The sequence below is a fragment of the Phoca vitulina genome, unplaced genomic scaffold, assembly GCF_004348235.1.
Source record: "Phoca vitulina isolate PV1807 unplaced genomic scaffold, GSC_HSeal_1.0 scaffold40, whole genome shotgun sequence".
In the NCBI taxonomy this organism is placed as follows: domain Eukaryota; kingdom Metazoa; phylum Chordata; class Mammalia; order Carnivora; family Phocidae; genus Phoca; species Phoca vitulina.
The window spans coordinates 1,083,969-1,108,182 of record NW_022589743.1 but is presented as its reverse complement, the minus strand read 5'-3'; the positions used below and the strand labels follow the sequence as shown (position 1 = coordinate 1,108,182).

Below are 24,214 nucleotides of genomic sequence, written 5' to 3'. Positions count from 1 at the left end.
TCCCTGTGGGGAGGGGGAGAGGAGGGAGGGGAAAGAAGGGACTCATTTTCATTGCCTTGGCTGTGAGAGACGAGATCATTAGAAGTAACTATCCGAAAAAGTCCACCCACCCAGCAGAGCCCCCTGGTGGTATAAAGGCTGGGCTGGCCTGTGCTACCAACCCCCCCCCCCCAAACACACAAACACTAGTTTGGTACAGGTGTCTGTAATGCCACTTTATTGCCAACAGCTGACACTGCCCAAAGCTAGTGGAAGGGAAGTTAGAACTGTGGTGGCATTTGACCAGCACGGCTAAGCTGGAGTGTGGAGCAGACTTTCTTGGGCACTGATCCTGGGAAGGGGGTATAAGGCGGCTGTGGAAATGTCCACGGAGAAGGTCTCTCTCCCACCCCCAAGACCACAGCAGCTTCTATTCCCTCCTGGTACTCAAAGGGACAAAGTGGAGTCTCTTTAGCTTACCAGGACCCAAGTGAGGGGAAAAAGGCAGTGGGGAGCCCCCAGCAGGACCAAAGGGGAGACCAAGGCCTGGGTCCCAGAACAGCAGGAACCCAGAATCACGTGTAGTTACAGGATGACGCAGGGAGGACGGCTGTTCGTGATCTTTTCCAGGGGTTCTCCGTTACTGGCTCTTCGGATGGCCTCAATGAGCTAGAGGGCAGACGTGGAATGGGATGATCCATGGCAGGGGAAGGTTGGACCGGGGCCTCCCGACATTGTAAATACTCACATCTTTCTCATAAGGGAAGCCCCCATTCTCCAGCTTGGAGAACACCAGCTGTCCATTGATTTCGATCTCAAAGGCCCCTGGTATTAAATAAATCAATGAATGAACTGTATGCTGAGAACAGGCAAGTCAGGAGAGGCTCTCACACTCCTTAGACTTCAGACAGGCTCCTTCATGTCTCCACCAGCCCCACGGGAGACTAGTTCTCTGAGCCATTGCCCAACCCCGGCTCAAGCCAAAGGAACCCTAGGGAGGCGTTACCTGTGCGTCCTTTGAACTCCGGCTTCATAACTCAACGAAGGGCTCCCTCCCCTCCAACCCTACACTTCTACAGTCTTACCCTTTTTTTCCCTACAGGCCTCATCTGTGTCCCCCCTCACCTTTGGAAGGGGCCTCGAGTTGGTTGGACATTTTACTATGTGCCAGACACTGCTGGCCACGATATAAAACAGCCAATTCCAGGGCTAGAAAGTGGTAGAGTTGAGATTTAGAACCCTGACTCAGCAGGTGTTCTGCGGGCCTCACCTGTGCCCCCCAGGCGCGACTCGATCTCAATGCCGGGGTACTGCTCCTTCACGGCACTCGCCAGCTCCAGGTAGGTCGCTTCAAATCCGCAGGGTTCACTAGGGACAACACGCTTGGGCTCTGCCTGGGTTTCGGGGGAGGGGCCTCCCGTGGACCCACCCCCGTTCGGTCCGGACACCCCACAGGCTGGAGACGCTCACCAGTACTCCACCACGATGCGCACCCCACTACCCGGTTCAATCTCCCCGGGAGGGGGCGCCTCAGACGTCGGCCCCGGCTCCCCGCTCATTGCTCCCGACTCCGCTTCAGCCGCTGCTTCCGGGTGTGACGCGACGCTGCGAGCACGTGACGGGGCGGGGCCTCTGGGCGGGGCGGGCCGCGCGTTACGTCCGGGCGCCCCCTGCAGGCCGCGATTGCTGTTGCGTTTTGACCCTATCCCCAGTTTGAGGGCTCTGGGCTGGCTGGACCGGCCCAGACCACCTTACCTGGCCCGGGTTCTCAGAGAGCCGGACTTCCCCCGCACCTCGTGTCCGCTGGACGTCACGGCTTCATATACTCTCATGAAATATCTTAGACTGCAAAGTGCTTTTCAGTTTGCAAAAGGAATCGAAAGTGATGGGGCAAGCAGATCCAGGGCCTGGGATTGGCTGATGCTATAGAATAGTTGCCATTTCTTGCCAACATGCTGATGGCATCTTAAACCACCCCAGAGTTCAACACTCAAGTACTTCAGACTCTTAAGCTCCAAAACTGTAGGCACAATCGGGGGCAGTGACTGCTTCTCCCCTGCATTCGGGAAGCTAAGGCTTTGGGGCTCCCTCTCCTCAGGCTCTGCACTCCCATCTCGCCTGCACTGTTCCTGCACCTTCCCTGCACCTCCCGATCTCATCCTAGCCTGGGCTGGCATTATTCTCTTTTGCAACTCTGAAAATGGAGGCTGTCTTGCTGCCTTTTTCCTCCCTGGAGTCCCACCATAATATCTTAACAGGTTACCTACATTATTACCATCCCTTCAAATCATGCATTTTTGGGGCTCCTGGGTGGCGCAGTCAGTTCAGCGACGGACTCTTGCTTTCGGCTCAGGTCGTGATCTCAGTGTCGTGAGATCGAGCCCTGTGGCAGAGCATGTGCTCTGCGAGGAGTCTGCTTAAGACTCTTCTCCCTCTGCCCCTCCCCACCTAAAATAAGTAAATAAATCTTTAAAAAAACACGCATTTTGGGGGGCGCCTGGGTGGCTCAGTCGTTAAGCTTCTGCGTGGGCTCAGGTCATGATCCCAGGGTTCTGGGTTCGAGCCCCACATCAGGCTCCCTGCTCAGCGGGAAGCCTGCTTCTCCCTCTCCCACTCCCCCTGCTTGTGTTCCCTCTCTCGCTGTGTCTGTCAAATAAATAAATAAAATCTTAAAAAAAAAACACATGCATTTTAAAACAAATTCTGTGATTTATAGAGTTGTGTCACCATCACTACTGTCCAGTTACAGAACCTTTCCATCAGTCTAGAAAGGTCCCTCCTGCTTGTTTGCAGTCCAGCCCCCAGCCCCGGCCCTAGGCAACCATCTACCTGCTTTCTGTCTATAAATTTGCCTTTTCTGGACATTTCATATAAATGATATAATATGTGGTCTTTTGCTTCTGGCTTTTTTCATCATTATAAAGCTTTTGAGGTTCGTCCATGCTGTAGCATGTACGGGTTGTTGGCTCCCTTTGGTTACTGAGCAGTATCCCGTTGCACAGATCTACCACCTTCTGCTGATCTGTTCAATACCAGTTGATGGTCATTTGTGTTTCCAGTTTTTAGCTATGTTGAATAATGCTGCTATGAATGTTCATGTAAGTGTCTTTGTATGTACATGTATTGTCATTTCTCTAGGAGAATTGCTAGGTTGCATGATAAGTTTATGTTTAACTTTTTGAGAAACGGCCCAACTTATTCCAAAATGCCTGTACCATTTTACATTCCCACCAGCAATATATGAGGATTTGTTTACCCATATCCTTGTTAACACTTATTGTCTGTCTCTGATTATAGCTATCCTGGTGGGTGTGAGGTGGTATATCATTGTGGTTTTAATTTGTATTTCTCTAATGACTAATGATGTTGAGCACCTTTTCATATGCTTATTAGCCATCCATCTCTCTTATTTAGAAAAACATCTATTCAAATCTTTTGCCCATTTTTTAAAAAGATTTTTATTTATTTAAGAGAGAGAGAGTGTGTGGGAGAGAGGGAGAGATCACGAGCAGGGGGGAGGGGCAGATGGAGAATCAGACTCCCCGCTGAGTGGAGAGCCGGACGCAGGACTTGATCCCAGGACCCTGAGATCATGACCTGAGCTGAACACAGACGCTTAACCGACTGAGCCACTCAGGCATCCTTGCCCATTTTAAAAAAAAGATTTATTTATTTATTTGAAAGAGAGAGTGTGCAAGCACATGTGAAAGAGTGTGAGCAGGGGAAGGGTCAAAGGAGAGGGAGAGAATCTCAAGCCGACTCCCCACTGAGCACAAAGCCCACCTGGGACTCCATCTCAGGATCCCGAGATCATGACCTGAGCTGAAACCAAGAGTCAGATGCTCAACTGACTGAGCCACCCAGGTGCCCCTCTTTTGCCCATTTTTAATTGGTTTGTTTGTTTATTATCGATTTGTAAGAGCTCTTTTTTTAAAAATTTTTATTTATTCATTTGAGAGAGAGAGTGCTCACGCTCGAGAAAGAGCATGAGCAGGGGGGAGGGTCAGAGGGAGAGGGAGGAGCAGATTCCCTGCTGAGCAGGGAAGCCCAACGTGGGGCTCCATCCCAGTACCCTGAGATCATGACCCGAGCCGAAGGCAGACACCCAACCAACTGAGCCACCAGGTGCCCAAGAGTTCTTTATATATTCTGGATACAAAGTCCCTGAGCAGATATATGATTTGCAAATATTTTCTCCCCAACTTTAAGAAATTTTTTTTAAATATTCTTTTTTTTTTTTTAAGATTTTATTATTTATTTGAGAGAGAGAGAGGGATAGAGCACAAGCAGGGGGAGCAGCAGAGAGAGAGGGAGAAGCAGGCTCCCCGCCGAGCAGGGAGCCCGATGCGGAGCTCGATCCCAGGACCCTGGGATCATGACCTGAGCCGAAGGCAGACGCTTAACCGACTGAGCCACCCAGGCGCCCCTGTTGTTTCTTTTTTTATTTAAAAGTTCAGATATTGGCGCCTGGGTGGCTCAGTCGGTTAAGCATCTGCCTTTGGCTCAGGTCGTGATCATAGGGTCCTGGGATCGAGTCCTGCATCAGACTCCTTGCTCAGCAGCTCATCTGCTTCTCCCTCTAACCCTCCCCCCGCCGGCTCGTGATCTCTGTCTTTCTCATGCTCTCTCTCTCTCAAATAAATAAATAAAATCTTTTAAAAAGTTCAGATATAACTTATACACAGTAAAATTCGCCCTCTTAAGTGTAACTTTCTGTGAGTCCTAACACACAGTTGTCTATCTACCACCATGACCAAGATACAGAACAGCTCCATTACCTCCTCACAAGTCCCTGTGCCCTTTGCTGTCAACCCGTCTCCCTCCTCCCTGATCCCAGATCTGTCTTCTGTCCTTACAGTCCCACCCCCTTCCGAAAGCCATATAAATGGAATCCTATAGCACTCAGCCTTCTGAGTCTGGCTTCCCTTTCTAACCCCATCCTTCAACATCCAGCGTGATCTTTTCAAAATATAAATCTGCCTTCCTCTCTGCGCCTCTCCTTAAGCCCGGAGAGACACTGCAGGGTCTGGCCTCGGCCCATAGTTCCTGCCCGTCTGGACAGACAGGATGGATGGCTCTTAAACCTGGTTTAACCACCTGAGGGCTTGTCAATACCACACATTCCTGGGTCTTGGCCCCGGAGACTGAGATTCAGTAGGTGGGGAGGGGCCCAGGGATCTGTTTTTATACAAGCCTAAGGAGCCGTGGAGGCAGGTGGTCACAGGGCACACTTTAAGAAACACAGCTGAGTCCAAAGCACTTGCCTTTCTCCACACCTGCTCAAGCTTACCCGTGGGACCTCCTCTCCTTCCTTCTCCTCAACCCCACTCTGCCTCCGCATGCCGCGTCCCCTGCTGCTAAGGGCTTTGGCATCTTTCCTCATCTTGAACAGTACCCCCCCATTCCCACCCACCAATCTCACCCTTCCCCCTGCTCCAGTTCCCCTCTGCTCGCTCGTCACTTCCACAGAGAAGGCTTCCCCACCTCTCTGGGTGATTCATTCTCCCAGCATACTGGTCACCTGTCATTTCTTATTTTTGGGTGATTTTTTTTTTTTTTAGAGAGGGGGAGGCGCAGAAAGAGAGAGAGAACGAGAGACTCTTAAACAGACTCCACACCCAGCGTGGAGCCCAACACGGGGCTTGATCTCACAACTCTGAGATCATGACCTGAGCCAAAATCAAGAGTCGGTCACTTAACTGACTGAATCACCCAGGTTCCCCTTGTGGGATTCTTCGGTGAACATCAGTCTCCCCAACTGGGCTGCATGAGGATAAAGGCAGGGTCTGTTTCTGCTGCCCCCCACTTTTCCCCCAGTACCAAGCATGGGGTTTGCATGTAGTAGGTACTTAAGATACTATTGAATGAAGGAATCGTCGAGTGCTTTGCACAAGATGCTGCGCCATGGCCCAGGTGACCTTGCCCCCTCCCCCACTTCTTTGCTTAGTCCACTCCTACTGGTTTTTCGAGGAAAACCCCATTTGGAGAAAGTTGAGGCCCGAGCCACTCCTTGATGGTCCCCCAGGGCAGACCTCTTATCACCCTAAGGACTGTTTGTTTATCCAACTGTCACCCACTTGAGGTTGGGAGGTGGCCACTGCCTTTGATCTGTGGCCTTCCAGGCCCTCTCCCTGACCCCTGTGTTTGCCTAATGCTGGAGGAGAGAGCTAAAGTGATCTCTCGGAGGGGAGTCCCCTGGCACCTGGCCAGAGCTTCCCCTAGATCACTCCTCCTACCATGAGACCCTGCCTAACCCCTTGTATTTCAGAAGAAGCTGAGACCTTGGACTTTGCAAAGAAGGGAGAACATCCCCCCCTGGGCGCCTCTGAGGGCCAGGGTGCAGGCTGGATGGCCAGACTGTGGCTGGAGGTCAAGGGGCAGCCCCTGTTGCTGGACACCCTTCTGGCCGGTTTCCCTCTTTCTCTGAGTGCTCTTTGCCCCATCAGGGGGGATCCAGAGGCCCACACAGGCCCCCAGCTTGGCCAATGAGCAGACCCGATTTGGTGAGGAGCATGGGGAAGGGTGAGCGCCCTTTCCCCCTACCTTCCACCCCCCAGCCCGCCGCCCCCCCCCCCCCCACCCGCACGAGGACTCTAGATCTTTGCTCTTGAGGGCTCGCCTGTCTTCCCCGCCTCTCGCCTGGCACCTGCTGCCGGGCTAAGAAGGGCAAAAACAATCCCAGCCGGCGTAGTATCAGGGAGTCCCCGCCCCTCCTCCTATGGTTCCTCCTCCCATGCTTCTACCCCAGGCCCCGCCCCCACCTGCCCGAGATAATTTTAGTTTCCTTGGGCCAGGAGCCTGGACACACAGGGCTCTCCCTCCCCACAACCCTCACGTCTACGTCCAAAGTCGGGGCACCCTCCTACCACCTGTAGAGAAGAAGGAGTGGATTTGAAATCAAGTCCAGGCATCTGGGGTCCCAAGACAGAACTGGACTTCGGACCCGGTGTCCTGCTGCTTCTGCTGGGGCTCCTCCAGGTAAGGTGACCAAAATCGGTCCCAGCCGACAACCCCCAGCCAGCCACACCAGGGCCCCAGGCTGTGCCCATGTCAGGGCCAGGAGCTGGCAGGTTGCCCAGGTGGCGCCTGGCTCCCCCCCTCCTCTTTCCCCCCTCAGTGATGTCAGGCCAAGGGCGGGGGCAGGAGGGGGACAGGTAGTTAAGGGCCTGGCGTCTCCCTCCCTAAACCGGTGGCCCCAGCCAGGTGTTCCTACGCCCAGGGTCCAGGTAAGGACCCAACGGGCACTTCATCTTGAGGGTGGGGAGCAGCGGCAGGTCCCGGGTCAGTATGGAAAGATTCAGCCTCCTGCTGTGTTGCTCTGGCCGCCTCGCTTTCTCTTTTTCTCCAATCTCCCATATCCCGCCCCTTCCTCGCCATCTGCCCTCAATCTTTCCCTATTCTCATTTCCTGTCTCCTTATTCCTTCCTTTTCTCCCTGTAGCCCGCCTCCCCCCGGCCCCCGGACAAAGCAGCTGATGGGGATGGGGAAGGAAGATCTCCGATCCTCTCCTCCCCGAGACGCGGCTTTCCCGCTGAAACTAGCCCCTCCCCACCCTCCCAGAAAGAGACCTAGGAGGGGGGCCGAACACCGAGGGCTGCCTCGAGTCATTCCTGGCTCAGCCCGAGGTTACCCGTTTGAGGTTTTCCCAAGGCTCTACCAAAGACTGACGTCTCCGCGCGGGGGCGGGGGGCACTCTCCAATTTGGAGGGCAGCAGAGGAGAGGGATCCCCTAAATTGTTAGAGCTCGGTCTCCGGATTGTTTGCCTGCTCAGAGCACAGGGTTCTGCCCTAGGAAGGGAAGGTGGGGGCGGGGCAGGCCCGGCGGTCCTTCCTGGCGTCGGAATGAAGGCTCGAAGGCTGGAGGGCTGGAAGCTGGGGGTCTGCGGCGCAGCGGGGACTAGGAAAAGTGTGTGTGCGTGTTTGGGGGCAGTGTTTGGAGAAAGACCCGAGTCTGCATCTCCCTGACACGGCGGGGATGGAGAATGCACCTGTCCGCCCTTGGAAGGCCTCCCAACTCTACTGCCCCTCAAGAACGGCCCCTCTTGCTCGCCCTGTCCTAGACTCTGCTCTCCCCTCTCCCCCCGATCCTGCTGGGGGAGCCCTCCAAGAAGGCAAGCAGCCTGTAATGATTAACTCCACAGACACAGTCTAGCGTTCTTCCCAAATTAAACTTTAAGAAAGCTTACCCCCCCTTTTCCCATTGGGCGTTTTTTCCAGAGTGAGGGAGTGGGCGGGGCCTCAGGGTCCTGAGCCCTCCCCCCAACTCCGGGTCACCTAGGGGTTTCCCGCCTCCTCACCTGGGCCCTGCACCCTCAGAACTCCCCCGAAGGTTGAGCCTTCCACCCCCACCCCCACAATAAATCCCGATGGGGGGCGGGCCGTGGAGTGCTGGGCCGGACGGGGGTCTTCCCGCCACCCGCTGGTCCCCCGCCGAGGCCTCGGCCCTGTCGGCCCCTCCCCCTCCCCGGCTTAGCGACGGAGGTGGCCTTGTTTTCTACGGGCCCTTAATACTGGGCCCTGCCACCCGCCCTCGGGGCCAGCCAGGTGGGGCAAGATTCAGGAAGTAAACAAGGAGGCAGGAGGCTGGGAGGGCGGGAAGGAGGGTGGGGCCCGAGCCGCGGGGCAGGGGAGGCGATGGGGGAGGCGTCGGCTTGCACTTGTGGTGTTGAGGGGACTGATAGATTTTGGGGGTCGGTTTCTTCAACAGAAGCTTTCCCTAGGGCCCCCGTTTGAAAGGTTCAGGTCTCTTGGAAGGGTGTTCCCCGGGCCCCACAGCTAGGACCCCGTTCTCCTCCCATCCCATCTATTTGGATCTAACCGCGCTGCTCTTCGCTTGCCTTAGAAGGGTCTGGAGGGCAAGGTGGAGGGATCAAAAGGCCAAACCCAAGTCTTCAGTGGCCCTCCAGCCGTCTGAGGCCGGACTCTAATCTGATTCTGATTTAAATCTACTGCCGGCTCCCTGCCCAAACACTGCCCCATTCCTCTTCCCTCTGGGATGGAGTAGGACCCGACTTTTGGTCTCTGGCTTCCTCTCTGGCTTCCCTGCAGGCCCCCAGTCTCCCTGGAGTGAAGTCACCAAGGCTGGTGGCCAGAGGGTAGATGGGATAGGAGTGGGGACATCCGTGTCTTGTTGATGTTCACGGGTGGGTGTGTCTTGCCGGCCCCCCCACAGGACCCTGAGCCCCCTCCCTGCCGCTCCCGCCTGGTCTTTCCTTGTCTGTCTGCCTGTCTGTGTCTGTCCTCTAGGGTGTCTTGCTACTCCTGCGCCCGTAGTACCCCTCTAGCCAGGACACCCCAGAGAGCGTGTTGGGAGGACCTCATCCCCCAGCGTTGACTTAGCCGAGTCCTCTGTGCCCACTGAGGCCTGGGTGCTAGGGGTGGGCAGCAGCAGCAGCAGAATGAAAGCCTGGTAGGCCCCAGACAGGATAGGGAGCACTGTGTGGTTTCTTTGGGTGAGTGAGGGCATCACTGGGAGGTCGGCTCTGCTCCAGATGGGCCTTTGAATCCAGGCCAGGCCTTTTTTCTCTCCTTGGGTGAGGGGGGCTCCCCTCCCCCTGGGCTGGGAGGAGACTACTGTAGGCCCTACCTGGACTGGAGGTGGGCCAAGGGTGGGGAGGAGAAAATGACCTCAGAGGAGCTGCAGGCCCCCCGCATCCTCTTTCTCCCCCAGCCCATCCCTGCCCTGTGCCTCCCCCAGTCCTCCCAGCCTGGTAGGTTGGGGGCGGGAGGGGAGGGAGGTGGGTAGAGGCAGGGCTGTTTGTGTTTCTCCTAAGCCAGGAAGTCGTGCAGATGAGTCAAGGTTGAATAGAGAGCCCCAGGCAGTGCTGTCCCGCCCCACCCTGACTCACCTGTCCCTCAAATCCCCTCACTTAAGGGTCAGGGGCCTGCCCCATCCTGGAGGGTCAGTGCCAGGTGCTGTAGGCAGCCTAACAGCACTGGCCTAGGTCTCAGGTTCTCCCAGGTCCTCCCAGGTTCTAGGCCTGCCCAGGGGGCCCTGCTTCCTGTGGAGGAGGGGCCTGTGCTGCCTCGGTCCCCAGTGGGCATCTTTGCCCCAGCTCACCTGTCCTTGTCCTAGGTGCCTGTGCAGCACCTGTGGGTGATAGGATGTGGGTAGGACCCTGGCCCTTCCTGGGGGTGCCGGGCGGCTCCAGACCAGTGGGTGGATAAGACAGGTGCACGGAATTGCTTCAGAGGCCCCAGCACAGTGCAGAGAGGGAGCCCTTGGGCTGAAGGTGGAAAATCCAGGCAGGCTGCTCGGAGGAGGTAGCCCTGGCAGTGGGGCTTCAAGAAAGTTGGGCAGGAGGAGGAATTTGGAGAGGGCACACAAGATTTGGGGGCTGCTGGGGCAAGGGCCCCCAGGCTAGTGCTGTCCTCATTGCAGCTGAGCCAGCCTCCTGCCCTCCTGGTTCCTGTCCTTTCCCACCTCCTTCTCCCCTTCTGTGCATCACTCAGCACTTGGGCAGGCGTTGCCACAACAGGCTCTGGCAACTGGGTCTGGCAGTGAAGCCCTGGAAAAACCTGGGGCAGAGCCCAGAGGAGTGAGTGCCCCATGCTCAGGGCGCGCTCGGAGACCAAGAGTCCGCCTCCAACAGGCTGTGTGGGGCGCGGAGTCTGGGGCCGCTGCCCGGCTTGTGGTGGGGGGACCCTCTTAGCTCTTCCCCTGGGCAGCAGAAGAGCACTGGACTTGGAGTCCAGACACTGAGTTCCACTCCCTGACTCACCTGTGGTGGGGGCAAGAATGTTTCCTTCTCAGGGACTTGCTGTCCCCTTTTGCAAATGGGCTCACACTACCCTTTCCCGAAGGCATCAGGCAAACTCCAGTTAGAGGGGGAGGAATAAGGTGCTGTGTCCACTCTGAGGGGCACCTTGGCAGCCGTGTGAAGTCAGGAGGTCTAGGTCCTCTTGGCCCCTCTTCCTGGGACAAGGGCACGAGAGCGGCTGCTTTCACCCCCTCTTCTCCCTCAGATGTTATGGAGCTGGGTCTGTCTCCGCCTCATCTCAGCAGCTCCCCAGAAGACCTGTACTTGGCCCCTGGGACCCCTCCTGGGACTCCCCCACCTCCCGATGCCCCTCTGCCTGGGGAGGTGAAGAGGTCCCAGCCTCTGCCCATTCCGACCAGCAGGTACAATGGGGCAATGGAGCTGAGGAGGGGCTGGTGGGGTGGGGGGTCAGTGTTGGGTAAGACAGAAGCTTGCAGTCAGCAAATTCTCTGCCCCCCTACCTTGGGCCACAGGAATCTTCTTCGAGAGGAGGAGCTGCGGGCAACCTCTCTACCCTCCATCCCCAACCCCTTCCCTGAGCTCTGCAGTCCTCCTTCACAGACCCCCATTCTTGGGGGGTCCTCCGGTGCAAGGGGGCTGCTCCCTCGAGACACCAGCTGCCCCCATGTGAGTTGTCTTGGGAGAGAGGAGGCAGGGATATGGGGGTGCTATGGGACTGGGGTGGATATGGTGCCACCTCTGTGGAGGTGGGGGGTTTGGTCAGGAGTCCCTGAGGGTAGAGCAAGCAGGGGAAGGGAACTAAGCACCCTTCGCCCTTCCGCAAGTCATGTGCGCTTCCTGGGGTGCAGGTAGTGAAGGTTTACAGTGAAGATGGGGCCTCCCGGTCTGTGGAGGTGGCGGCGGGCGCTACGGCCCGCTACGTGTGTGAGATGCTGGTGCAGCGAGCTCATGCCCTGAGCGATGAAAGCTGGGGGCTGGTGGAGTGCCACCCCCATCTAGCACTGGGTGAGTTGGGGTGCAGGGGGCTGTCTGGGCAGGGAGGAAATGCTTCGCACCTTGGGCTAGGCAGGTGGTTCATCCGGGAGACCTGTCTGCTCTCCGCTGACCGCTGCTTTTTGCCCTTGACCCCAGAGCGGGGCTTGGAGGACCATGAGTCCGTGGTAGAAGTGCAGGCTGTCTGGCCCATTGGTGGAGACAGCCGCTTTGTCTTCCGGAAGAACTTCGCCAAGTATGAACTGTTCAAGAGCTCTCCAGTGAGTGTGTGTGTGTGAGGGGGGTCTGGGCCCTGGGACACCCTGATCCCCAACCTGGGCCCTCAATCCCTGACTCCTGACTCCTTTCGTCCCAGCACTCCCTGTTCCCAGAAAAGATGGTCTCCAGCTGTGTGGATGCACCGACAGGCATATCCCACGAAGACCTCATCCAGGTACAAGGACACCCCCATCCCACGGCATAGTCATGATTCCCCAGGATCACCTATTGCTTTTTTGGCCCTTAAGTATTTTGCCTCCCCTCTATGCGGTGGAGAGTCTAGCACAGTGCTGAGTGACTGGACAAGTCAGTTTTCCTGGCTGACCGTCAGTTTCTTTGTCTTTGAAATGGGACAGTAAATGTATGTGGCACACCTTCTCTCCTGAAGTCCTGTGTGTGCATGTGTGTCTCCCTGTCTCCCTCTTGGCCTCTCACCCTCTTCCTGCTCTCTTCTGGCCTCAGAACTTCCTGAATGCAGGCAGCTTCCCAGAGATCCAGGGCTTTCTGCAGCTACGGGGGTCCGGACGGAAGCTTTGGAAACGCTTCTTCTGCTTCCTGCGCCGCTCTGGCCTCTATTACTCCACCAAGGGCACCTCCAAGGTGAGGTCTTGAGGGTTGACAGCCTCAGCCCCTAGGATATTCCATTCCCAGTCCTTCTAGGAGTTATCTCTTCCCTTACTGGAACACCTAGATCTTTCTCCCCCGGGCCCCGAGACCCTCCGCTGCTCCTCTTTCCCTCCTGGCTTACCTACCCCAGGAGGTAGTAGTACGAAAGGCAGGTGAGAACTGAGTTTGAGTCCTGGCTCTACTTCTGTTTGCTGTGTGACCTGGAGCACTTCTCTGCTCCTCTGAAATGTCCCCAGCTGGCTTATGGTGAGAATAGCAGGGGGAATAGGGTCTGCTGTAATAAGTCCTGCCTACCCATGCTGCATAGGATCCCAGGCACCTGCAGTATGTCGCAGATGTGAACGAGTCCAACGTGTATGTGGTGACCCAGGGTCGCAAGCTCTATGGGATGCCCACCGACTTTGGCTTCTGTATCAAGGTAAAGACCCCGACCGGGCCTGGGAGGGAATGGGAGCTGCTCAGGCCCCAGGATCCTACCTAGGGCTTCTGAGCTCCATCTGGGATGCCCAGACACTTCTCTGCACCCTGCCCTGCCCCACGGAGACAGACATCTGGTCCTAATGGCAGATACGGGACCGGCCGGTTTCCTCTTCCTACAGCCCAACAAGCTTCGAAACGGCCACAAGGGGCTTCGGGTCTTCTGCAGTGAGGATGAACAGAGCCGCAGCTGCTGGTTAGCAGCTTTCCGCCTCTTCAAGGTGGGACCCCGGGAGTGGCATGGGGGGCCGGCCCCGCCCCCTGGATCCCTGGCCGGGTAGCTCCTCCCTCGGGAATGAGGGGGCCCTGGATCCTTGCTCTCTCAGTATGCCTGGTCCACGGCCGAGTCCTGGCTGTGGCCTCAGAAAGCTCCTGATCCGGGGCAGAGATACAGTCTTGCTCCCGGGGTGTGCTAGTGGCCGGGGGTTTCACAGCCCGGTCCCCAGCACCTGCTTGACCTCAGGCTCTCTTTCTCTCTCCACTCCGCAGTATGGGGCGCAGCTATATAAGAATTACCAGCAGGCGCAGTCTCGCCACCTGCGTCCATCCTGTGTGGGTTCTCCACCGTTGGTGAGTGTGCACCCGGGGCCTTAGCTGGGGATGGGCACCTAGGACCCAGCCTGGGGAGACATGGGCCCTGTTCTGACTCCTCCCCATCCTGTCCCATCTACAGAGGAGTGTCTCTGATAACACCCTGGTGGCCATGGACTTCTCTGGCCATGCTGGGCGTGTCATCGAGAACCCCCGGGAAGCTCTGAGTGCAGCCCTGGAGGAAGCCCAGGCCTGGAGGGTGAGGGGCCTACACCCATGTGCATGTTTGTCCTGGGGACCTTTTCTCTGTGTGTGTGTGTGTGTGTGTGTGTGTCTGTGTGTGTTTAAGAGGGGGGGAGGGGCAGAGGGAGAGCGAGAAAGACTCTTAAGCAGGCTTTATACTTAGCGCGGAGGCCGACGCGGGGCTCGATCTCACCACCCTGAGATCATGACCTGAACCAAAATCAAGAGTCAGACACTAAACGGACTGAGCCACCCAGGCGCCCCTCTCCGTGTGGGTTTCCGTAGTATGGGAGGAAGAGAGGGGTAAAGGAGGGCTCCAGGTGCGGAAAGGGGCTCTATATTCTCCAGGTGCGGGGTGACACCCCAGCCACTCCCTGATCCTCTGTGTCCCCCGCTGCCCTACAGAAGAACCACCGGCTCAGCCTGCCCACCCCAGGCTCGGGCACGAGCCTCAGTGCAGGTGGGTGAGCACCCAGCGTCCCCAGGGGTGGGGGCTGCCGTGGCTTCTCTGAGCATTCCTGGTGGGGGTGGCTAGTATGGGGGGTGGGTCTCCTACCCCAATGACTGCCCTTCTGCCTCTCCCAACCCCAGCCATCCACCGCACCCAGCCCTGGTTCCACGGACGCATTTCCCGAGAGGAGAGCCAGCGGCTCATCGGGCAGCAGGGCCTGGTAGACGGGTAAGGGGCAGGGCTGAGCAGGCCAACAGAGCCGGGGCTAGGAGAGACCCTGTGTCCGGGCGGCAGCTCTGGGTCCTCGGGTAACGTGGCCCTGTCTCCTGGCAGCCTGTTCCTGGTCCGAGAGAGTCAGCGCAACCCACAGGGCTTTGTCCTCTCCTTGTGCCACCTGCAGAAGGTCAAACATTATCTTATCCTCCCGGTGAGTCATTCATCCCCGTCCTCCTCCTCAAGCCCCCTGGAGCAGCTCCCCAGGCCCTCCCCCTGCCCCCGGTGTGTCTGGGGTCTCTTCTCCCCGCGTGAGCAGCGGGGACCTGCGCCCCGGCGCCTCTCCCCGACCTGCCGTCCCCTCTGGCTGTCCCCCAGAGCGAGGAGGAGGGCCGCCTCTACTTCAGCATGGACGACGGCCAGACTCGCTTCACCGACCTGCTGCAGCTCGTGGAGTTCCACCAGCTGAACCGCGGCATCCTGCCCTGCTTCCTGCGTCACTGTTGTACTCGCGTGGCCCTCTGACGGCTGCTCCCAGCGTGGCCCCGGAGGTGCAGAAGCTCGCCGAGCATCGGAGCGCACCCCTGCTCCGGAGAGAGTTTCTGCTTTGCTCCTTTGCCTCCCCCTCAGGCAGAAAGATTCCCCACCCACCCCCACCTCTTTCCTCAAGAAAAGACACTGGGGGCGGCCCTCCCCTCCATGGGGCCCCTGGGCACTGCCCTGTGGCAGGGCATTGTGGGAGAAATGGGGGCAGCCCAGGTGGTCTGATGCCCCACACTTTGTACAGACTCAGAGGCCAGTTGATCTGCTGTTTTATACGAGTGACAATAAAGATTATTTTTTGATACATCTGTGAGTTCTGCTGGTAAGACCTGACTAGCTGGAGTAGAGCAAGGGAGCGGCAGAGGGGGGCGCCAGGCCTTGGTGAATGTGTCGGATGGCTCAGGGCCACGAGTCCTCCAGCCTGGATGTTTCTTGAGGGCAGGGTGGTCTTGGTCATCTGAGAGTCTCCAGTGTCCAGCAGGGAGACTGGCCAGTAGCTGCTTGTTTAATGAATGCATGTATAAGGGACTGTCATCCAGGGGCCATCTCCTGACAGGGCCTAAAGCTACGGAGGTAACAGGCCTGGGAGCTGAGTCCCACAGCACGTACCTTCTGCGAGTCCTGTGGGCCAACTGCTCAGATGAGTCCTGACAAACATGCAGTTACGCGTCTCCCACCCCGACCCGGACACGCGGCCCAGCACCTCTCCCAAGTCTCCGTGACACCCACTGTCAACCCCTTTCCCTCCTGCTTGCTTGCTTGCTTTTTTAAAGATTTTATTTGTTTATTTGAGAGAGTGAGAGAGAGCACAAGAGCGGGGTGAGGGCAGAGGGAGCAGTAGACTCTCCACTGAGCCAGGAGCCCAGTGCGGGGCTCAATCCCGGGACTCAGATCATGACCTGAGCTGAAGGCAGACGCTTAACCGACTGAGCCACTCAGGCGCCCCTCCCTCATGCTTTCTGTCCTTATAGTTTGCTCCCTCTGGAAGGTCATATAAATGGGACCCCACAACACTCAGCCCTCTGAGTCTGGCTTCCCTCTCCAGCCCATCCTCCAACATCCAGAGGGATCTTCCCAAAATACAAGCCCAGATGGACCCTGTAGGGTCTGGCCTCTCCCCACTGCCCATGCTGGTCTGTTTTTGTCTAAAGAGTTTTGTCTAAGAATTTTACAGCTTTTGCTCTTAGGTGACAGGAGAGCTTTATAATAACTATCAAATTGGCAACACCCGAACCTGCCATTTGATCTTTAAGTCACAAAGAGGTAGACCTCTTCTGACACGTGAACTCCCAGCTAGGCATTATTTTTGCCAAGAAATAAAACCTCAGTCTCATCCCTTGGATCTAGCTGCTAGTTTGTCAGAAACACAGGGGACAGAGGAACATGTGAAATGACACATGGAGATACAATTACCCAAATCTAGACTAGGAACCTACAGAGCAGATAACCCAGCTTCTTTGACAACAACAAAATTACAAGAAAAGAAAAGATGGGGAATCTCTAGCTCTCAAGAAATTCAGACATACATAATGTGTTGACCTTCTTTGATTCAAATCCAAACCAACTGTAAAAAACACTTATGAGCAAGTGGGGGAAATTTGAGCTCCAATGAGGTATTTGATGATATTAAGGAATTACGGTTAACTTTTCAAGGGGTGATAATGGTATTTGTGTGTGTGTGTGTGTGTGTGTGTGTTTAAGTCTTCATCTTTGAGAGATTCATTCTGAAGTATTTATAGGTGAAATGATGTCTTAGCTTTGTTTTTAAAATAGCCCCAAGGTGAGGGGAGAGGGTGTGAGTATGGTCATGGGTTGGCCATGAGTTGATAATGGTTGAAGCTGGGTGATGGGTACACAGGGATTCATTAAATTCTTTAAATTTGTGTAAGCTTGAAAATTCTATAATAAAAAAAATTTTTTTTTAAGATTTTATTTATCTATTTGACAGAGAGAGACAAAGCGAGAGAAGGAACACAAGCAGGGGGAGTGCGAGAGGGAGAAGCAGGCTTCCCGCCGAGCAGGGAGCCCGATGTGGGGCTCGATCCCAGGACCCCGGATCATGACCTGAGCCGAAGGCAGACAGACGCCCAACAATTGAGCCACCCAGGCACCCCTATAATAATTTTTTTTTTTAAATAGAGAACCTCTCCCCAAATCTTTTGAGATTGGGCACAAGGTGGTGGGATCCTGTTTTGTTGGTGAGGAAACTGATGGCTCAGCGAGGAGACCTGCCCCAAATTACAGTTAGTGGGAGAGCCAGGATTTCAACCCAGGTCTGAATACAGGTCTGGGCTGTTCTGCTACCCCGCCTGGCTGACTTCCAGGTGGAATTCCTAAGTGGCCTGTGGGGGTGGGGTAGGGGTGGCCGTGTTTTCTCCTGAAGAGACCCTCCCTTCTCTGCAGCCCTGGTCTCTGGCTAGGGGGTTGTCCTCAGGTGACCCTGAGAAGGACCAGCCACGATAGCCAGCCCTTGGGCCAGGCTTGTCACCCCCAACCTTGGGGCTGGAGAGCCAGGCCTGTCAGATAGAGGTGGGCAGAGATGCCTCATCCACCCTCCAGCTTAGAACCTTCTGGGGGCTTGCCCTGAAGAAATTACTGCAGCCAGGGGTGAGAGGGGTGTAGGTTTTGTTTCTTTTTAGCAGGACTCCCTGAAGAGGCAGGGACCAGAGCAACCTGCTGCCTGCCACCTGCCACCTGCCATGGTTTCCAGAACCATCCCATCATTGGCTTCTCCTCGGGCCTGAGCTGACTGGTGCTGGCTATGTGACTGGCCAGGGATGCCCAGGGCCACTTCTAAGGTGTGGGTGCTAGGGGTCCATGCTGGGGTAGGAATAAAGGGGCCAGAATGAGCCACATCTTAAGCATGTCCATGGATTTAGGCTGTATGAAAACAGGACCCAGTGTCTCCCCGTAGCTTGAGGCACCAGGTAGGGGACAATGCCCTTCTAAGTCAATCAGCTAATTAGAGTATGCGGGACAGATATCATTTTCACTTTACAAACAGGAAACTGAGGCTCAAAGAGAGAGACCCACCTGAGGTCTTTTTTTTTTTTTTTAAGGATTTATTTATTTATTTATTTATTTGACAGAGAGAGACAGCGAGAGAGGGAACACTTGCAGGGGGAGTGGGAGAGGGAGAAGCAGGCTTCCCGCTGAGCAGGGAGCCCGATGCGGGGCTCGATCCCAGGACCCTGGGATCATGACCTGAGCTGAAGGCAGATGCTTAACCATCTGAGCCCCCCAGCGCCCCCCCACCCCTACCTGAGGTCTTATATGGAGTTAGAGACAGAAGTCAGACTCGGCCCAGCTTTCGGTGGTGGAACATAACCCTTCTCTGCCCCTTGTTCTCTGCCCCCTCTGTTCTAAGTGCTGCCTGCTGTGAAGGACCTGGGCCACTGGGGACCCTTTGAGGCGGCAGCTGGCTTGACCCTGAGCTGGATACGGGAAATCAGCCGATGAAGGTCCTTGCTGGGTGGCTGAGATGTCTGGCTTCTTGGAGGAAAGGCAGCAGCTGAGAATGTGGGGCACAAGGACCCCTCAAGGTCAGTTTGCCGAGGGACCCAGGGTAAGATTCCCCAGCTCTGAAGACATGGGAAGGCTGTTGTTCTACTGCCAAAGGGGCTGAAGCATGACCCACAGAGGCCAGACAGCAGAGGGGACTTCCCGGGATAGCTGCAGTGTGGCTCGTGGAGGCTTGTGGTAATGATAAAATTTAGGCTGCTGGGAGGGCAGCAGGGCCATTGTGGAGAACATAGAGGCTGGCACCTAACATGCTATCTTTTCAGCATCAAGTTATTGAGTTTGATTATAAAAAGTATATGTGCTTATTTTTTTTTAAGATTTTATTTATTTGAGAGAGAGAGAGAGAGAGAGAGTGAGCAGGGGGAGGGGCAGAAGGAGTGGGAGAGAGAGAATCTCAAGCAGACTCAGCGCTGAGTTTGGGCCCGACCCGGGGCTCGATCTCATGACCCTGAGATCATGACCTGAGCCGAAATCAACAGTTGGCCGCTTAACCAACTGGGCCACCCAGGCGCCCCAAAAGTATATGTGCTTATTTTATTTATTTTTTAATATTTTATTTATTCATTTGAGACACAGAGATAGAGAGAGAGAGAGAGCATGAGCAGGGGGAGTGGCAGGCAGAGGGAGAAGCAGGCTCCCCGCTGAGCCAGGAGCCCGATGCGGGGCTCGATCCCAGGACCCTGGGATCATGACCTGAGCTGAAGGCAGACACTTAACCATCTGAGCCATCCAGGCGCCCCAGTATATGTGCTTATTAAAGAACATTTCAGAAATCAGAAAAAGACCTTGGAAAAGAAGAAAGAAAATTCCCTGTCATCTCCCTGAGGAGGACCCAGGCATTGAGAGAGGGTGACACAGGGCCCACATCCAGGGGGCTGGCCCTAAATGGTCTGTAGCTAATCCTAGACACCAGCTCCTGGGGCTAGAATGACTGGTGTGAGCCTGGTGCCAGGGTATATAATTGTCCTTGGCAGCACCACAGGCCTGTAGGAGGAGGTGGTCACAAGGCTGACCTCCCTGCCCGATCAAGTGTGGAGGGCAGGGAGGGCTGCTGCCAACTTTCTGGACTTTGAGAACAGGTGGGCATGATTCTAGGAACGCCCACTTCCCCTAGGATGCCTTAGGTGGGACATCCAGACAGACAAAGCTCTGGACAATTGATGCTCTCCCTGATCCCCAGACATCCTATTCAGTGAAATCTACACAGCCTCCAAGTTCATGGGTGGAGGACCTCCTGGTGCCAGTGGAGAGTTCAACATTGGGTCAGTGATCCCGCCTGGCTCCTTCCTTGTGCCCAGTGCCAGGCACCCTGAGGAGGGAGGGAGGGAAGAAGAAAAGGAGACAGGCAAGAGAGACCAAGGCCGTTCGGAAGGATCCTTTCTTTCAAATTGTCTACATAAGCAGTTTTCTACTGGCTTCCTGCAGTCCAAGGGTTACAGCTGGAGTTGGGGGGCAGGTTGGGGTGGGGTTGCCTTTATATCTGGGAGTTCAGCTTCATGGTATAGTTGGAAAAAAGGCTTCCGCTACTATAGGACTGATCTGATCTAGCAGACAGAAAAGAGGGCCCAGAGAAGTCAGGGGTTGGTTGGCCCAACTTGCACAGAGGTGGGGTCTGTGGCAGAGTTGGCTTTCATGTCCTGTGCTGTTGGCAGAACCTTAGCTTTGGGGCTTGGGAGTGAGGTGCACAGTGTGGCCTCTTAGGACAGAGGATTCTGAGCTTCCAGCTGGGGTAAGGAGTTGAGCAAGGAGGGAAAAGACATTGGGATCTTGGGGAAGTTGGATGATGCAGACTGGAGTCTAGAGCCACAGAATGGGTGATCCTGGGGGCTGAGGCTGGTCCCCAGGGGTTCTCCATGATCTCCATACAGGTAGGGGTGTTAGGAAGTGGGGGGTACTATCTGGGCTGAGATGGATTAAGGTCTGAAATTCAATCCCTTGTGGGGTGAACTGTGATGGAGTCTAGCGCCCCTAGTGGAGGGCTGCATCTGCTCCAAGGAAGAGGCAGGTTTTTCACTGCTGGGTACCTGGGGGAGCTGTTTAGTTGGAGCTGCGTTTTCATGGTGGGCAGTTTGTTTTTAGTTGGATTGAGTGTATCTTGGAGTGGTTTAGGGGAGACTGAGGGAGATTGGGAGGCCGCCTGCACCTCCCAGGACTGCCGCCAAAGACGTATTCCTCTGCATTGACCTGCACACCCTGCGCCCCGAGTTAGATCCAGGACGTGACAGAAGTGGGTATTCCTACCAGACACTACCGCGATTTTCCAAAGGATTCCAGGGCATCTCCTTGCTCCCAGACCTCTTACACCCATCAGTCCCGATACAGGTGCCCACCTTTTGGTTCTCTTCTTCCAAGCTGAGCCACCGCGTCCCGCACATCTAAGGGATGAGCTGGGGGCTGGGGAAGGGCGGCGGCATGAGTAACGCGAGATCAGGAGTCGGAGTGAGGATCCCGCAGTCGCTCTGTCCCCGCCGCCGCCCTTCGGCTCCCCCCACCCCGCCCCCAACCACCGGCCTGGATGGACTGAAGGGCGCCGAGCCGTCGAGGGGCTGCGAGCGCGGGGGAAGGCCGGCCCGCTTCGCCAGGGGGCGCGCTTCGGGGCCGCAGAGTACGCGCCTCGGTCCCCTGTCCCCGCGGAAGGAGGCTCGCGTGGAGCCACAGCCATGGGCCCGTCCTTCGCGGGGCACGGGGTTAGGTTGTTCTCCCCTCGAATCAGTGGGCCGCGTGGAGGCCCCCAGACGCCAGGCGGGGAGCGAGGTCCGAGCGCCGCAGCCAAGCTTCGCGGGGCCTGGGCGGCGAAGGCCCGGCAGGACCTCGTGGGCGCGGCGGGCCGGGCGCTCGGGTTCCCTGGGACCCGCGCCCCCGCCTGCCGACGGCGCCCGAGCCTCTCAGCCGCGCGGCGGCAGTGACACCCAGCGGCCGTGGCGGGGAGTGCAGGCGCCGCCGCTCGGCTCCCGCTGTGAATGTCGACGCCTCTCGAGGTTCCCACTCGTGGTTACGAGCGGGCACCCCCAGGAGAGAAGGCCGCGCTCTGCAGACTGCCCCGCGGGGGCACTTCCCCTTCCCCTCCCCCAGTTTCCTCCCCGGCAGTCGCCGGAGCGCTGGGAGATCCTGCGGGGCTGCAGTGCCCGGAAGGGCGGGGCGGGGCGCAGCGGCGGCGCTGGGCTGTGACCCGGAGCAGTTTCACTTCTGGATCCTACCCCGATGTGATGGGAGAGCATCTGGGGTCGGGGGTGGAGCTGGGGTGGGGGGAGACACACAGGCGTGCAGAGGGCCGGCGCTCGGGACCCCGGGGGAGGGATGGCTTTTTACTCCCGGGGTGTCACGCGCCCCACGCCTCCCTGCATTTTCCACCCCCCACCCCCCAACGCCATGGGTTCCACTCCGCTGTCCCCCGAGCTGCCGCTCCTCCCCAGCAGCCGCCGCCTCCGCGGGGGCTGCCGACCCCCGGAGAGGCCCCGAGCGGCGTGGGCGGCAGGAGGAGCGAGCTGTGAAGCCGCAGGCAGGGGGTTAGGCTGCGGGCTGCTGAGACGCCGAGCTGTTTCTCAGAAGTGCAGCTGCCCCTCCCCTCACACCCCCCTCAGCTCCCACCTCGCACCGCACCCCTTCCCCCTCCGCCAGGCCTTCGCTTTCCTCGCCCGGGCACCCCCGACCCGGGAATCAGGTGTCTGAGTCCACGCAGAATTAAGAGAACCTGAGTGAGGCCGGGGCCGGGAGTTCAGACCCAGCCTCCGTGCCCATATTCCGAGGCCACGATTCCACTGTCACCTCCCCGTGCCCCACACTCCTGGGCGCCAGGATTGGAATTTCATAGAATGGTTTAGAACGCGACCACTTGGGAAAATCATAGGCCGCCCTAACCCTTGCCCCAGCGCCCCACCTCCCTGTCAGTGCCCGAGTATGATGAGGGGAGAAGGAGGAGGGCACAGGACCCTCTTTCTCTCCTCTTCTTTCTGGAGTTAGAGGAAAGGCCTGGCTAGAACCATGGGGTTGAGGCCAGGCTTCCGTCTCAGTTGGAAGGCGCTTCAGAGATCCAGTTCCAGGGAAAAATTAAGGCCCAGAGAGGGAAATGAAAGTGTCCAGGGTCACCCAGAGAGTGGCAGGGCTGGGGCTGGAAGCCCCCTGAAGTCTGCACCAGGAGTCATTTGCTTTACTGAGACTTCAGAGCTTTGCTGGATTCCTTCACTCTGTCTGTCTCCCCGCCCCCCAACCCGGCCGCAGTCTAAGGAGGGTGGGTAGGGTCTGTGAGTGACAGGGAGGTCGAGGTGCTGAGACTAATTCCAGTGGGGGTGGGGTGGGGATTGACCTGGTGGAAGGACAAGCCTGGGGAGGAGGTGGCATCTGCCCCCCTAGTTCCCACCAGCCGCCCCCAGGGCTGTGGTTTATTTGACTAGGCAGCTCTTCTGGGCCAGGGGGGCCTGGGGCGGGGTGGGGGGAGGCGAGGTGATGGGAAAAGACTGCTCTAGGGCTTCCTGCCCCATCAGTCCTGGGGAAGGGGGGGCAGCTTACATCACCCACAAGCCCTCTAACCTCCATATTTTCCACTGCAGTGCTCTTTCCTTGGGTATATTCACATTCTTCTGGGGGAAGCTCTGTTATCTGGGGGGAAGGGAGGCAGCTGCCTACTTCACAGGTCAAGACAGAGTTAAAAACAAAACCGCAGCAGATTCAACACCCCGTGTCCTTCAGGGACTTTCCATGACACCTTCCTTCCCCCTCTCCCCCAAGCCAGGGAGTACCTCCCCAGAGGGCCTCCCCACCCCAGGTGCAGTGGCTTTTGGCTTTTATGCAAACAACCGTCTGACCGGGAATGCTCTGCAGCGCGAACCGTGTCCCGGGGCCCCATGCGCTCCTCCACCATCCCTCAGCGTTCCTGGCCTTCCCAGAGCTCTCATCTCCACTTTTCCTCAAACTCTGGGTGCTAGGGAATGGGAGGTGAGGGAAGGGACACAGGTCCTTGTCCCCCTGCTTGCCCTTGGATGGCAGTTGCCTGCAGGTGGAGGTTTGGGCACCGCGGGCTGTGTGATTGGCCTGGTTGTGTTGAGTGATGGGGAGGGGGAGGAAGAGTGTGCAGGTGTGGGGTGGCCTCCCCTGCTAGGCCCACTACCCTCTGAAGTGTCACATTAGTACCCAGGAATTAGGAAAGGAAGGCTGGAAGCCCATCCAGCCCCGAGCCCAGCACCAGCCAGCCCCAGAGCTCTCTCCGCTGCTCACTGGCAAATGGGATCAGGTCTCCTGGTCTCCCTTTCTCTCCGAGCTGCTTCTGCTTTGGGGAGGGAGTGGGGAGGAGGAAGGCCACATACCATTCTCTCTGAGGCTGAGACTCAGCTACCCAGAGGCCGCTTTGCAATGTATTTAGCGTTGTAATACAAATGCAGGCTGCGACAGAATTCCTCTCTCCCTGCCCTCAGTGCTGAGACGGCAAAACCTGCTGGAGGGCCTCCAGTCTGGCGCTGCAGGGAGGAGATGCTGCTGAGCGGAGAGCCAGATCACCTCCTAGACTCTTTACTGTCACGTTCTAAGAGAGAACAGAAGATACCAAGACAGGGAGAAAGCTGAATAATCTCTATGCCATTCTCCTAGGACTTTCTCCTCAGCACCTCAGGTTTGGGCCTCCAAGTATCTTAAGACTTTTTCTTTTTCTTTTTTTTCCTTTCTT

At 56.9% G+C, this 24,214-nt stretch overlaps 2 protein-coding genes across 2 annotated transcripts; one reads left to right on the top strand and one right to left on the bottom strand.

Moving 5' to 3' along the window:
* Positions 1 to 194: 194 nt before the first annotated feature.
* Positions 195 to 1,595, bottom strand: MIEN1 (migration and invasion enhancer 1). Its single transcript, XM_032428879.1, has 4 exons — positions 1,450 to 1,595; positions 1,250 to 1,347; positions 728 to 804; positions 195 to 648 (listed from the first exon to the last, which is right to left on the bottom strand). The coding sequence occupies exons 1-4, from the start codon at positions 1,536 to 1,538 to the stop codon at positions 565 to 567; spliced, it is 348 nt and encodes a 115-aa protein (XP_032284770.1). The 5' UTR covers positions 1,539 to 1,595; the 3' UTR covers positions 195 to 564.
* Positions 1,596 to 6,886: 5,291 nt separating this feature from the next.
* On the top strand, positions 6,887 to 15,203 carry GRB7 (growth factor receptor bound protein 7). The gene is made up of 15 exons (XM_032429039.1): positions 6,887 to 6,957; positions 10,945 to 11,101; positions 11,213 to 11,366; positions 11,549 to 11,705; positions 11,832 to 11,953; positions 12,049 to 12,126; positions 12,414 to 12,551; positions 12,886 to 12,996; positions 13,178 to 13,276; positions 13,545 to 13,625; positions 13,729 to 13,845; positions 14,235 to 14,289; positions 14,421 to 14,508; positions 14,614 to 14,707; positions 14,872 to 15,203. The coding sequence occupies exons 2-15, from the start codon at positions 10,950 to 10,952 to the stop codon at positions 15,016 to 15,018; spliced, it is 1,593 nt and encodes a 530-aa protein (XP_032284930.1). The 5' UTR covers positions 6,887 to 6,957; positions 10,945 to 10,949; the 3' UTR covers positions 15,019 to 15,203.
* Positions 15,204 to 24,214: the final 9,011 nt, after the last annotated feature.